The 14,007-nt window shown below is 42.3% G+C and overlaps 1 protein-coding gene across 2 annotated transcripts in view; it reads left to right on the top strand.

Annotated features, from left to right (window-relative positions):
- Positions 1 to 5,464, top strand: part of Mdfic2 (MyoD family inhibitor domain containing 2) — a 114,416-nt gene extending 108,952 nt beyond the window's left edge. For both annotated transcript variants that reach the window (XM_041679933.1, XM_041679934.1), the window contains one exon: positions 5,205 to 5,464. In XM_041679933.1, coding sequence (XP_041535867.1) covers positions 5,205 to 5,464 — 260 coding nt within the window. The remainder of the gene's footprint in view (positions 1 to 5,204) is intronic.
- Positions 5,465 to 14,007: the final 8,543 nt, after the last annotated feature.

Below are 14,007 nucleotides of genomic sequence, written 5' to 3'. Positions count from 1 at the left end.
ACCCCTACCAACTAACTGGGACTAGATGGTGGCTGTTTTTATTCAGAGTCTTGGGGAGGAGGGCTGAAGAGAAAGGTGTGGAGAGGGAGAGGGGAAGAGTGAGGAAGAGAGAGGAGAGAGAGAGAGAGAGAGCCAACACGAAAGACAATACGTAACATAGAAAATGGGGTAAGGCAGAAAGACCTTCCCTTCCTTCTCCCCAGCTCATAGGCTGTGAATGCCTCCCATTGGCTGAAGCTAGCCAGTAGTCATGGAAATAACTTGGCCATCTACACTGCCAGCCTTGTGAATCAGAAAAGGACTGGGAGCTCCAAATGCTCATACCTGGCAGAGAGCAAGTGGAAGCATGGAAGAGCACTGCCAGCTCTAGTTCAAAGCTCTGGAAAGTCCTGAGCTCACATAAACGCCAAACCACTTGCCGGGGTTCCTGGATCGTGGCACTTGAAGTTCTCTGAGTCTGCGGGCCAAATCTAGAAACAGGGGTGATAGGAGTATTCAATCCAGGGTCTACTCGAGGGCTTTCTGCGGTTCATGTGAGGCACAGAGGGCTGTGAATTGGCTTTAGGAGAGAGGTAGACACGTGGAATACGGGGATTCAAAGCACAAACTTTGGATCTGGAAAGAAATGGGGTCCTACCACCCTTCAGCAACACCCTCTCCACTTTGGTCTTTTAAACTTAGACTCATGCTCTGATTGATTCAGTGAGAGATGGCCAGCTAAGCTTGCCCTGTGGGCAGCGCTGGGAGCACACAGTGAGTGTGGTGGCTGTGCGTGTCTGAGTAAGAGTGTCATTTGGAGGGAAGCTGTTTCAAGCAAAGAATTGGCATGTTTGAGCATGAGTTGAGTGAAGCTGCCACCAAGAGGGTGACAAAAGAAGGGAATTTGTTGGTCCGTATCCATTTCGAATTCTGGGATTCAACTAGTCTGGTACTAGCACAGTGGATAAGGAATGAGAAAAGGCCAGGGGTGAGAGAGGGTAGCAGGAGGCTTGTAGGAGCTTCTTGCTGAGGCAAGGGTTAGGGCAAAGAGGGAGAATAAGTTCTTTTCAGTCAGGAATTCAAGCATCACAAGGGTTCACAGATTTGAAATCAGCACACGTGCTGGCAGACCGTCTTCAGAGGGAGGTTATGGCTGTATATGTATGTACCTGAATACAGCCGGTGAGGGTACAACCAGGGAAGAGGTTCTTCAGTGGCTGAGGATGCCTGTGTGCAATCAAGACTGACTAGTAACTACATCGAGACAGTAGTGACTAACTATGAACCCAGGTTTCTAGTGAATTCATCATGGTGCTGCCAACTACAAGCACAAACTGCGAAGGGAATAGGTGTGTGGCATGTACAAGAGGAAGGTACAAAATAGGGCCTGGCCTTAGGAAGCAGTTTATTTGGAAGACCAGCATAAGAGCTGACCCTTGGCACTGGATACATAGTGCGCTCTGTTGAATTGGCCAGGAGAAGGGACATTAGTCTGGAGCTATGCCTCTAGAGATCATGTTAATTAAATACTGCAGCCCAGGAAGCTACAAGGAAAGAAAAATATGCTCAATCTGGAGAACGAGAAGTCCTGGACTCTTCCAACAGTTGTGAAATTTCCTCTGAACGGCTTACACAACTTTTGTGCAAGCAAAACGGCCATAGGCAAAAAAAAGTTCAGCCCGCTGGTGTAGTGGTCTTTAATATGTCTTTCAGGAAAGCACAGTGCACACTTGAAAGTTCAGAAAAATCTGTTTGCAATTCATTAAAGTTACCATGGTTTTCTTCTGCAGGAGGCTCTGCCATTTATGACTAAATAAAAGGGACAGACTTAAAAACAGGGGTGTGTGGTGGGGGCCTATTCTCAAGTGTAAAACAGAAGATGGGAGGAAACAAATGCCAGTTCAGCCAGAGGATTAAGCCAAAACTCTTTGGGTAAATAAAATCGATGGTGTATACCAGAAGCAGAGGCCTCCAGAGTTTGCCAGCTGGAGGTGACACTGGTAAACACGGCAGAAGCCTAAGATCATCTGCCCTCCTGAAAACAGAGCTGTTTTATAAGCTGGCTTTTCATACGCTAGTAAGAATCTCCAACTTCAAACATTATAGTCACCTTGTACCCTGCTCTATGCACATCCAACCTAAACTTTTAGTTTCATATATAAAAGGCAGGATTCAATGGGGTCATTTTTGTAGGGTCACAACTTTAAGTAAGACTTTTAAGGCCCCAGTGCAAAGAATCGTATATAGCATTTACTTGGAGTGTTTTCTACTGAGAATTACTTCTCTGCCAGGAGCTGATAGAGATAGAGTTGGCATGGGGGAAATCAAATGAGGTTGTGTGCTACCCAACCCTTGACCACCAACACTCATGGTTCAGAAAGGCCTAGGCAGAACAGAGTCTCAAAACTCTTACTAACATACTCCTGAGTTTTTGTGGGTGGTTTGTGGTGACTTCTGAGAGATGAGTGAGCTGACCATATGCCAGAAGCTGGCACTAAGTGAGTAAAAATACAGCCAGCCTTGCAGGAAGATGAGTGTGTGCACTGCAGGGGTAGGAGGGAGCAGGCACCTGTACCATGAATGCTATAGTATGGAAGTTAAAGTCATTGTAAAAGTTGTGGGGTGTGTGTGTGTGCACGTGCATGTGCATGTGTGTGTACACATGTTAACTACCACCTTTCTTGTAGTGTGGAGCAGCAGGCCGCTTCCTGACTCCTGGCTCCTGCATGGCTAGCTTTACCCAAAATAAATATATGGAAACTATTCTTTTAAACACTGCTTGGCCCATTAGCTCTAGCCTCTTACTGGCTAACTCTCACATCTTGATTAGCCCATATCTAATAATCTGTGTAGCACCATGAGGTGGTGGCTTACCGGTAAGATCTTAACCTGCATCCATCTTGGAAAGAAGAGCTATGGCGACCACCTGGAGTGGAGAGGAGAGCCATTTGGCTCACTGCCTTCTTCCTCCCAGCATTCTGTTCTGTCTACTCCTCCTACCTAATTTTCTGTCCTATCAGGCCAAGCAGTTTTCTTTATTAATTAACCAGTGAAAGCAACAGATAGATACAAGACCCACCTCCATCACTTTTTGAGAGGAGAGGAAAGGGGATGTGGGAAGAGCAGGAGGGTAGAAAATTGCTGTGTTCCTACACTCAGATTTCACGTTGGAACTTTGAACGGTGAAAACCTGCATTCTTTAAAATATTTGCTCTTTTTTTTAAGAGTCTATTTCTAAGCTTTCCCTTCCCTCAGAGATCACCTGGTTTGTGAACAATTAGAGAACAAGACCATGCTTGGGAGTTGGATCTGTCTGGAAAGGTCTTGCCAAGCAAACATGAAGACCTGCGTTTGGATTGCCAGCACTTGTATCAGAAGAAAACGCCAGGCTGGGGGAGCATGTGACTGTATTCAAGGCTGGCCTTGAACTTCTGGTTCTCCTGCCTCTGCTCGTCTAGTGCTGAGCTGGAAGTCTATTCTGCATGTCTATGCAGATGTCATAGGCTAGAGCCTGAAAATCACAAAGTTATTAGCATGCTTATTGAAACAATGGATTCTTATGAAACCCAAACTTTATAGACTGGTAAATCCATCTGGAGAAGAAATTTCTCCCAACTCACGCTGGAATGTGACATTCAATCATCAACAGATTATTTATTAATTGGATTAAATGAATTATTGCCTACTCTTTTACAAAAAAAAACACTCACATTTTGGCGACTTCTAAAACACACACACACAAAGTATAATTTTAACAAGAGAACTGCCACATCATTCTAACTAACTCCCTTTATGGAGCAAAAATATATAATAATCTATAACCCATCACAGCTGTTTGGCTGGAATTACCAATTACCTTCCATACTTGAGAGATGCTTTCCAGATTTTTTAACAAGTCCTCACAGTAAATTTTTAAACCAATTTTCTTAAAGGCAACTGATAAGATTTAAAACCTCTTAGGCAAGAGATGGCGAGGTTCTCTACTTAAACAAGCCGAATACGAAATCAAGGCTTTCCATGACTACAGGAAGATGAAGATGGGAATTAAAATAAAACACAACCCAAAAAGCTGGGCTTATTTTAAACAGCATTTCAATAAAGTGTGGAACATGTTTCTTCCCCATCTTTGGATATGGGTGTGGTAGATTTATGGGAGACCACATCGAAGGTGTCTTGAAGCCTGGTGACAAGCTATCAAACATCTGTGGTCTCCCCCTGTCCCCGGCTCTAATGGCTTCTGAGCCAGTGCATTTGGGAAAGGCCTGCTGTTATTCAGGAAGTTGCAAAGACAAGTAGCTCACCCAGTGCCTTCCCAGCACCTCACAGGCAAACGAAATCAAGAGGTTCAGGACAAAATGACAAGCACACTTGAAGTAACTTGATCAGGCAGAATCAATAGGGAATGCTCAGGAAGCTAACAACATGATTACTTAAAAAGGGAGTGGGGGCTGGGGAGAAGCGGTGCAGGCAAGCTGTCCACAACACCCAGCATGACTGCGAGTCAGCTCACTAGGAGGGTGAAGTACTTGCTGAACAAGCCTAAGGACCAGATTCAGATTCCCCATTCTAAGCAGAAAAGTCAGGCATGGCGCCGCACCTGTAACCCTAGACCCAGCAAAAGTCAGAGGTACATGGATCCCAGAGGCTCACTACTTCACCAAAATATAAATCTCCAGCTTCAGTGAGAGATGCCAGCTCAGAAAATAAAGTGGAGAAACAATTGAGGAAGACATCCCAGTTAGTGTCAACCTCTGGCTTCCCGCATAGACAAGCATATACACGTGCACAATAACACGGTGACTTTGTAGCCTCCAAGCACACATTCCCATATCTGTCTATATTTGCCTGACACTCCTAGATGTGTTTTCTTCCATCTTTATTATAGTTTTTTTTTTTTACTAAATCACAGTAAATTTATGGCGTGCACAGGCACACAGGTGTGTATGTATGTATACCTTCGTGTGTGCAGGTGCTGAGATGGAAATCGTATCCTCGTGCTCATGCTGTAGCCACTTTAACAACTGGGCTGTCCCTCCAGCTTTCCCATCAAACACCTTATTATTTTAATTGTTCATCTATGTTGCACACTCTGATCAGCTAATGGGACTATGTAACACGCAGTTAGAAAGAGCAGACGAGGGCAGTTTTAGCAATGGCAGCCCCTCAAACACTACTTGCGTTTTCTAAATGATTCACATATATTGATCTTCTCTTTCTTTAAACAGAAGAGTGTGCCTCCCTGATCCTCGCCTGTCTCTTTTGCCAATTCCTGGACTGCCTCCTCATGCTCCCTGACACGTGCGAAACCATTTGCATCAACCTGTGCTGCCCCTCTCACAGGTACTACTCGGCCTCAGACGAGAACCATCCTCGCAATGACTGCAACCTGACCTGTGACGTGGACTGCAGCCTCTTTGAATCCTGCCATGAGACCAGTGAGTGCCTGGAGCTGGCCATGGAGATATCAGAAATCTGTTACCGCTAGCGCCAAGGAGAGAGCAACACGCGGGCGCTCGGTCCTTTTGGCCGCAGTGGGGAATTCTATTACAGTGCATCTGAGATAAGAGCTCCATGCGCCCAAATGCAAGGGCCATACATGTTTCTTGGATGCTCTAGGCCATTTGATGCTGCACCTGTCTGGGAAAGCTACGACTGTCAACTCAGCCATCTTCTTCCAAATTTCACAACCGCATGGCTCACTGCAAAATAGGATTCTTGATCACACACGATGAACAAATTTAAATGCCATAGGTACAAGATGTTTCCTGACTGTTAAATAGCATGCTACACACCACACTGCGCTCTTGACTAGGCAATCTGCATTGTGGCTCCAACTTCATTCATGAATTCAGGACAAATTATGCTTTCGTGTAGGCGCAACACGCATTAGTTATCTTTACGATGGACTCATGCATAAACATTATGCATTATTGGTCATTATTAATAATGTATTGTGTAACATCATTTTGTAATTAAAAATTTATTTATACAGTCTCTTAAAATTCACTTATATCTACAGTTTAGGTAGGAAAGGGAATTAAATGAATCAGAAACCATGTTCCTGTAATTAAAGCAGATGTCTTTGAAACCTCTCCAATGAATCTTGAATCTGAAAGACTTCAGGAGAGCCCTATAATTCTAAACAGTATCATTGTATGTCTGTGGCTGCATCTTAAGAGGTCATGCATATTCCTAATTGGTTACATAAAGATGCTTCTTTATTACAATAGGCAAAAATGGGAGCCATGTGCATGTTCTGGGAATATGACCTATGGTAATCACTTCTTTGCTTTCCTCACTCCTGTTTGTCAGGTGTAATAAGCAACAGGATATTAAAAGGAAATCAGTTCAGTTTTCCTAAATGGTCCCAGGTATGGGCACCTAAAATAAATACACCTGCAGGGACTTGCTCAGCTCACATGTCCCAATGCAGCATTCATGCTCTGGAAACAACAATTTTAAAACCAGTATCTTATTTTGTGCTAATAAAGTAGCTGATGACTACACTGGAAGCTTCTTTACCCTTACACTGTTGCAAAAGGCATGATGCACGCTCCAAAGTCAAATGAAGTAAATCAAAACACATTACTTGGTAAGAAAGGCACATCTAAGTTAAAGTAACTTGGGAATGAATCTCTACACTCTATAGGAGTGGGACAGTGAGGGAAATACTTTGTTCATAGGCATGCATGTATGTAGTCCCATGGATGGAACACAGCATGTTTCATATGACATATTGACAGAGCATAACATAGCAGCCAACAAACAGAGCAGACAACTGAAAGTGGGGGCCGAGAGATACCTAAGCACTGTGAGAGCCCCCAAAATACCTGTTTGGTTTTTACATTGTTTTACTCTCTTGCTTTGGGTAATTTTAGACAAAAAGCAATGTTTGTTTGCATTGTAAACTAGCATTATATTTTCTAATCTATAATAAATTTCAAACATTAAATGGAATTAATCTTTAAAAACTACTACTGAGCTGCCTTGAGATTGCATTTAACCCCTCTTAGCTTGCTCCTGAAAGTAGGGTATATCCATGGTCAATGCTGGCTTTTTTTTTGTGTGTGACTATTATGTTACTCATGGACCACAGAGCATGAGAGTATGCCATCGCCAGCCCCAAACACTTCTTTTTCTCTACCCTTCAGAAGGTCAAAGACACTACTCTCAACTGAATGCATATACTTCCCAGATCATTAAAAATAATGTGGAGGGCCGTGGTGGTACCGACCTAGAGTTCAGCACCTGAGAAATCAAATCGGATATCGATAATTCAGGGACCCATCAGATACAGAGCAAGTTGGAAGCCAACCTGGGCTACCTGAGAAGTGTCACAAAGCAAGCCCCAAGAACAGGTGGATCCAAGATGACACGATGCGTTCATGACAGTGGCAGGATCCCGACTCAGACCCTAACTCTGCGTCTTTACTTGCTAATTCTTTACATGCATCACAGAAACTAAAACACTACCACCCCAATAACAAATAGTGACGACCTGGAAACCCTTTATGCTTCCAACGCACGCCATCGGCTTTTCTCCAAGCACCTAGCTCTCAACTAACATCCTAGTCACTAAGGAAGGACTCATCGGGGTCTCTGGAGCCCCACCCCACCAGTACTTCATGTACTTGGTCTTGTTGTTCAGTCTGTTACATTTTTGTTCTATGTTTTGTCATGGGCCCCTTATTCTTTCTCAACTACATGCTCTCGATTTATGTAAAGATTGTGCACTTCAAATATGAATTCAATGCTCGTTGTTTAGAGACATGAAAGCCAGCAGTTCTTACTTGACAGTGTTGTCAGGACCCTCCGAAATCCTCCCATGGCCTCGCTTTCCACAGTTGGTTAATTTGTTTCTCACTCTGAGAATTCACCATGCTCTACCAGAAAGGGTCATTCATACAAAGTGTGAAATTTCTTTTCTTTACAGCCAATAATAAAATAGCATCCTTTTGGCAAACATGAATGGTGATTTCAATTGAATTCTCACACATAAAACATGCGCAGCTGGGAAAACACAATTGTAGTGGTAAGCCAGATCAAAGTCAAACATAGTTATTGATTAAACACAAATATCAGGATCTGAGAAGGCACTTGTATTCTACACCAATAATGAAGGCCTGTGATTATAGATTGAGATAATGCTACACTTCGAGGTATGCCTTCTTAGGGAATAAAGCATTCTACTTTAAGGAAGCACATTAGAATCAAAGAGATTAGCGAACATCTATATGGTCTTTTGTGGAGAACGGAGAAAAAAGAACCCCCCATGCAGGCCTGTAACCATAGAGTTACATTGTCTTTGCTTTGCTCCGTGGATTTTTATAAAACCATTGCTCTGCTAAAAGCCACCAAAATATGGAAAGCAATGAAGAAAAGAAGTTACATTTAACTTGCTAATGAAATCGTCCCACTACATGAGCCAAGAGGTCTACAAAATTAATTGCAATGCTGGACAATCAAAGTTAATAGAGTAAAAAGCTCTTCAAGTGTTTTTTTTTTTTCCCCCAAGATGATCAAAAAAAAAAAAAACCATATCCAGGCAGAGAAACTTTATCAATAGAAAGCCTCAAGGACATCATTCAGAATTGCTTTTAAGGATAAACACACAGGTAGAAGGTGTTTGAAGAGATTCATCTCTCAGAGTTGGCAATGTCTCCCTCTTCAGAGGGGGGCAGGAAGAATAATGTCTTGTGATAGCTTTTCTCAATATGATACCTACGCAAGGCAATTAATTGATTCGCAAAGAAAAGGTGGATTATGTCTCATAGTTTTGCATTCTGGTCCACAGCTGGGTAGTTTTGTTGCCGTGGGGTCCAGGGTCCTTTGCAGCAGTACATATATGCTCAGAGCATGACCTAGAAGTAGACCCAGAGAAGGACTGAGTCCTACAATGTCTTTCAAGAGCATGCTTCTAATAGTCAGGCAGAATTTCACTAAATATCACTTCCCAAAAGCCACAATAGCTACCAAGAGTTTCACACATGGACCTCTGGGAAAACATTCGAGATCCCAGGGACAACACTTAATTAAGGGAATCATCAGGTTTCTCAGACTGTGTGAACAGACGGCTTCCAAAGAAATGTGCACGCTTGGCTTAAGGGTCTGCTGGGTACTTTGTGAAAAGCCAATATGAGCAATGGCCTGGCATTTGCCACTTACAGCGTCAGATGGACTATACAAAAGAGGAGGGGAGCTATGCTAGGATTATTAAGATACATGAAATTAAATTTGTGCTAGTCACTGTTCCAGAAAGAAGTCTAGACAGATCCTAATATTATAAAGAAGGGTCTGAGAAAGGAGAGACCAGCAAAGACTGGAAGCAGGGGACAGCCTGTGTTCTCGGGCTCTAAGTTCCACCATTGACCTACCATCCCAATATGCTGCCTGCTTTCAAGTTACCAACTGTGAGTGATTTGCCCTCCTTTTCCCATGGAGCAATGCTTGGAAGCATAGCTTATTGTCAAACAATAGAGAAGAAGTTTCGGGGACTGGGTACCTAACAGGTAGAAACCAGGTACACTGCCAAAGGTCCAGTGATGATCCCTGTTATGCTGAACTGGGGAGTGTTCCCCCAGGCTCAGTGGTTTAAATACTTTAGCCTAGTGAATGACATAGTTTTTTGGGGGTAGGGGTTATGAAACCATTAGGAAAGGAGCTGTGGGGAGGTTCTAGACTAAGTCTACTTCTCTGCATCCTGGCAGGTACCATAAAAAAGAGCTGTAACATATCCCCATAACAGAGGATGAAGCCCAGCACCAACCCTTTTCTGCCATGACAGACTGAAATACCATGAGCCAAAAGAAGTACTTCCTGCCTTCTTTATTTTAGGCACATTTTTGATATGGCAACTTGTAGTAATAGGTGTGGTGGGCTGAGTTCCTGCCGCCCGGCAACCGACTAGCTTTACCCAAAATAATTACACATAAACTGTATTCTTTTAAACACTGCCTGGCCCATTAGTTCCAGCCTCTTATTGGCTAGCTCTTACATATTGATCTAACCCATTTCTGATCATCTGTGTAACACCACAAGGTGGCTTATCAGGAAAGATCTTAACCTGCATCTGTCTGGAGTGGGAGAATCATGGCGACTGCCTGACTGGGCTTCTTTCTCCCAGCATTCTGTTCTGTTTACTCTGCCTACCTAATTTTCTGTCCTGTTAAAGGGCCAAGGCAGTTTCTTTATTTAACCAATGAAATCAACACAAAAGACTCCCACATCAGCAACTAGAAAAGTAATTAATATAGACACCTCTACACAAAGGAATATTTAAACTACAATTGTTTAACAAACCCTGCTCGATAGGCTTTTGACCATCTCAATTAATGATCTTCACCTAAAACACTTAAAATCCGAGTCGTCAGATAAAGCATGGAATACCTTGCTAACTTTGAATTTTAGAACAATAGCAATTATCTTTGTATGGAGATATCCTAACTACTGCATGTAACCTATTTATACTATAAAATGATTATTAAATCTGGAACAATAGTTCAAAAGTCCTTCTCTCTAGGGTGAGACCTGTTTCCAGCTCTTTTTCCGAAAAAAAAAAAAAAAAAAGGAACTGGTCATCTCTTTGGCTACATCCCAGGCCATTCATTGAGTCATATTTTATAATCGGTGTAGTTAAGAATAACCAAAAGACTCTGGTTTAAAGAAGTTCTGCATTTAGTTTTTTACCTGTAACAGGATGGCCTGCTCATTGGGGTTTCTGTCCCGCCTGGTCCCCCAGCCATTTAGTCCCAAAGAAAATCACACAAAGTTCTCCATAAGTTATAAAACTGATTGGTCCATTATCTCAGGCTACTTATTACCTCTTGTAGCTTATATTAACCCATTATTCTTATCTATGTTAGTCACATGACTCAATACGTTTTTCAGTGGGGCAGGTCACATCCTGCTTCTTCGGTGGCCTGGGCAGGAATCTGGAAAGAGCTTTTTCCCAGAATACTCCTGATCTCATTGTCCCACCACTTCTTCCTGTCTGGCCAATCAGCATTTATTTAAAACATGATTGACAGAATACAGATAATTCTCCCACACCACCTGCCTGCAAAAGGACCACTATCCTAGAAGAAAGCTACAAAGCTATGGTTTCTGTTCTTCGTCTCAATCATAAACTTAGAAGGACCTCAGTCTGGGTTTTTCTCTTTATTCAAGGAGTATGGAACTAGTATAGTTTGGAACTTTACGTGTCCTTAAAAGGCCAAATGTTAGAGTCATGGTCCTCATCTTGATATTCTTGAAGGAAGAAGAGTCTAAGGAGTGGTTCAAAGTAGGAGGTTTTTGAGTCATTAGGAAAATTTCATCAAAAGGGGAAATGAGGAAAGAAGTCCAGGAGACAGTTCAGTCAGTAAAGTGTTTGCTTGAGGGCATGATGACCTGATTTGATCTCAAGAATACATTTTTTTTTAAAAAGCAAGTTGGTTGTGGAGGACACATATTTGTTAGGCCAGTGCTATGAGGGTAGAGACAGACAGACCCCTTGAGCTCCCTGGAGAGGCAGGGCCTACTCAGTGAAATTAAGTCACTGAGAGACCTAAACTCACAGGCAAAATGACTATGCCTGAGGAGTAACATCTCAGGCTGTGTTCTTCACTCTATTTGCGTACAACATGTACATAAATACTTGTGTGTGCGTGCATGCGCATGCGTGCAAACACACACACACACACACACACACACACACACACTGTAGCTGGACTCTACTCTGTTTCCCTTTCTAAGGTGAGAGGGTTTGCTCTGCCACAGGCTGAGAATGTCCCATCTGTCTGTCCACTGTTTCTAATGATATAGGCTCAGTCAAACATAGACTGGGGCCTTCAAGACTGTGAGCCAGTATAAACCCATCCTTTTCATAAGCTGAGTATTTCAGGTTTATAGTGTTGCAAGGCTGGAGTTCTCAAGCCCTAAGATCTGACACTAGTTTTTTGGGGGCGTGTCAGTCTTAAACCAGAAAGCCCCATTTTTGAGAGCAGCTTGTATAACTATGAGGGAATACTCTCCCCATCTAACTACTTTCCCCCATATTTCTCTGTGAAAAGGAGAGCACAGGAAGATGAAATAGAGACAATTCCTGGTCATGGCTTCAGTTCAAACCACTAATTCCCGAGCTTCATAGCATGTTTCCTGTGTAACAGTGGGCTTTGTTTGTTCCCTACTTTATTATTTTATTAGTATTCATCATGTGTATGAAAATGCTGCAGTATTGAAAATACTGAGGTATTTTTTTCAATCCTATAAAACTCTTTGACCAGTTCCTGTGAAATATTTTCTAATCTTAAAAATCTTCAATGCTTTTAGGAAGCCTTAACAGAAATTCAGCAACTTCCCATAAAGCAATCATCACAGTTTCAACACAAACCTATTTTTTCCAAAGTCCATTACTATAATTACTCACCCTAGAAGTTATATATGATTTTTAAAAAAAGAAGATGAAACTGAGTCAAAGCTCACATTTTTGCTTTGTAAGCAATCAGATAATTATAATTACTCTATCCAAAGAAAAAAATATTCCTTGACAATAAAAGTCTTAAAAGTTGTTATGTTATGCAAAGATTTGAGCTTGGAGCATCTTCAAAATGCTTTTCTGATATGTACCCAATAAGTAATAAATGCAAAGTCAATGTATTCCAATTTAATACTCATGCCATAGCTTTGCCTCGTTCCTCTAGGCTTATAAAGACTTACCTTTTAGTGTTCCATTTTCGCGAAGCAACTTTGAACTCTGCTTCAAGAGAATCCATTGTGCACACTGCATCCAGGCCAACCCCTCATCAGCATTCCACTAGAGGGTTCTAGGATCCTGAATGGATTTTAATCAGTCAACAACACTCTGGTCAACCAAATGCATTCTGATACTTAGACCTTTTATCTCCAAAGCTGTGCAGAATCCAAGGTCATGGTAACCTCTTTTTATGGCTTATTGTTCCTCAAATGTACTTAGAGTGAATTTACAAAGCCACAACTTATTTTGTGGATACAAAGCTTTCATTAGGTTCGGCCCTCTCTGCATCCCCCTTGTTTCTTCTTTCAGCACTTTCTGTCAGTGGATCCTCACTCAATAGCAAGTTCCCGTAAATTTAAAAATAATAAAATAAAATAAGAATGTTGAGTAAGATTCAGTAGCTAAGCTACTCATCGTTTGTCACTGAGTAGCTTCAGAAATACACTTTAATGTTTCAAATGACTGCATAGCTTTGCGACATTAGTTCCTGCAACTGTTAAGAAGGCAAGAAGTCTAGACAATGCGAGGGTCAGCTCACTGGTTTTGTCGTGGTTCTATGGTTTCCTAGGTGGGCATGAGAGAAACACCCCTGACTCACAAGGTGAGTTTGTGGAACTGCCCATGGGAAGACGAAATGGAAATTGGGTTCCAATGTTCTAAAATCCCTCAACAGGTTCACATACCCTGCAAAGTTATTGTTTAACTCATTTCTTTGATAACCTTCATTTAAACAATAATACATATCAATCTATTGTTCTGCGAACTCTAGTTCAACCCCCAAATTGCACACAAAACAGAATGAATGAACAAACAAAAGCAGACACAATTGAGAGTTCTTGAAATCTCAGAGCTGGGGAGGCACAGAAAGGTACATCCCTGGGGTTCACCAGCCTGGCAGCCTAGGTGAATTGGATAGTTCCAGATCAGAGAGAGAGCCCAGCAATAATCCAAGGTGGACAGCATCTTAGGAAAGGCAAATAAGATGGGCCTCTGGCCTCCACAAGCACGTGCGCATGCACCTGCACATATGAGTGCACGGGTACAAACTGTGCAATGCATACATTACTGCAAAATCATGCACGGACATGAACGTGCACACACACACACACATACACAGAGAGACAGAGCAACATCAAGGTCAATGATGTGATCCTTTAAACAAACCTGCTGCCCAATTTTCAGTAACATGTTGTCAACAATGGTCATATGTTAAGCTAGCGGTTTATTGGGGAGCCAGTGAAACACAGCTATTGAACAGCAGGGAGAGAGAACAATGTGGGGAAAGGAAGACTGGT

The sequence above is a fragment of the Microtus oregoni genome, unplaced genomic scaffold (assembly GCF_018167655.1).
Source record: "Microtus oregoni isolate MIOR12 unplaced genomic scaffold, Mior012 000002F_ref0000024, whole genome shotgun sequence".
NCBI classification, from domain to species: Eukaryota; Metazoa; Chordata; class Mammalia; order Rodentia; family Cricetidae; genus Microtus; species Microtus oregoni.
Note: the sequence above shows the minus strand (reverse complement) of the source record. Positions and strands in the feature narration are given on the sequence as shown.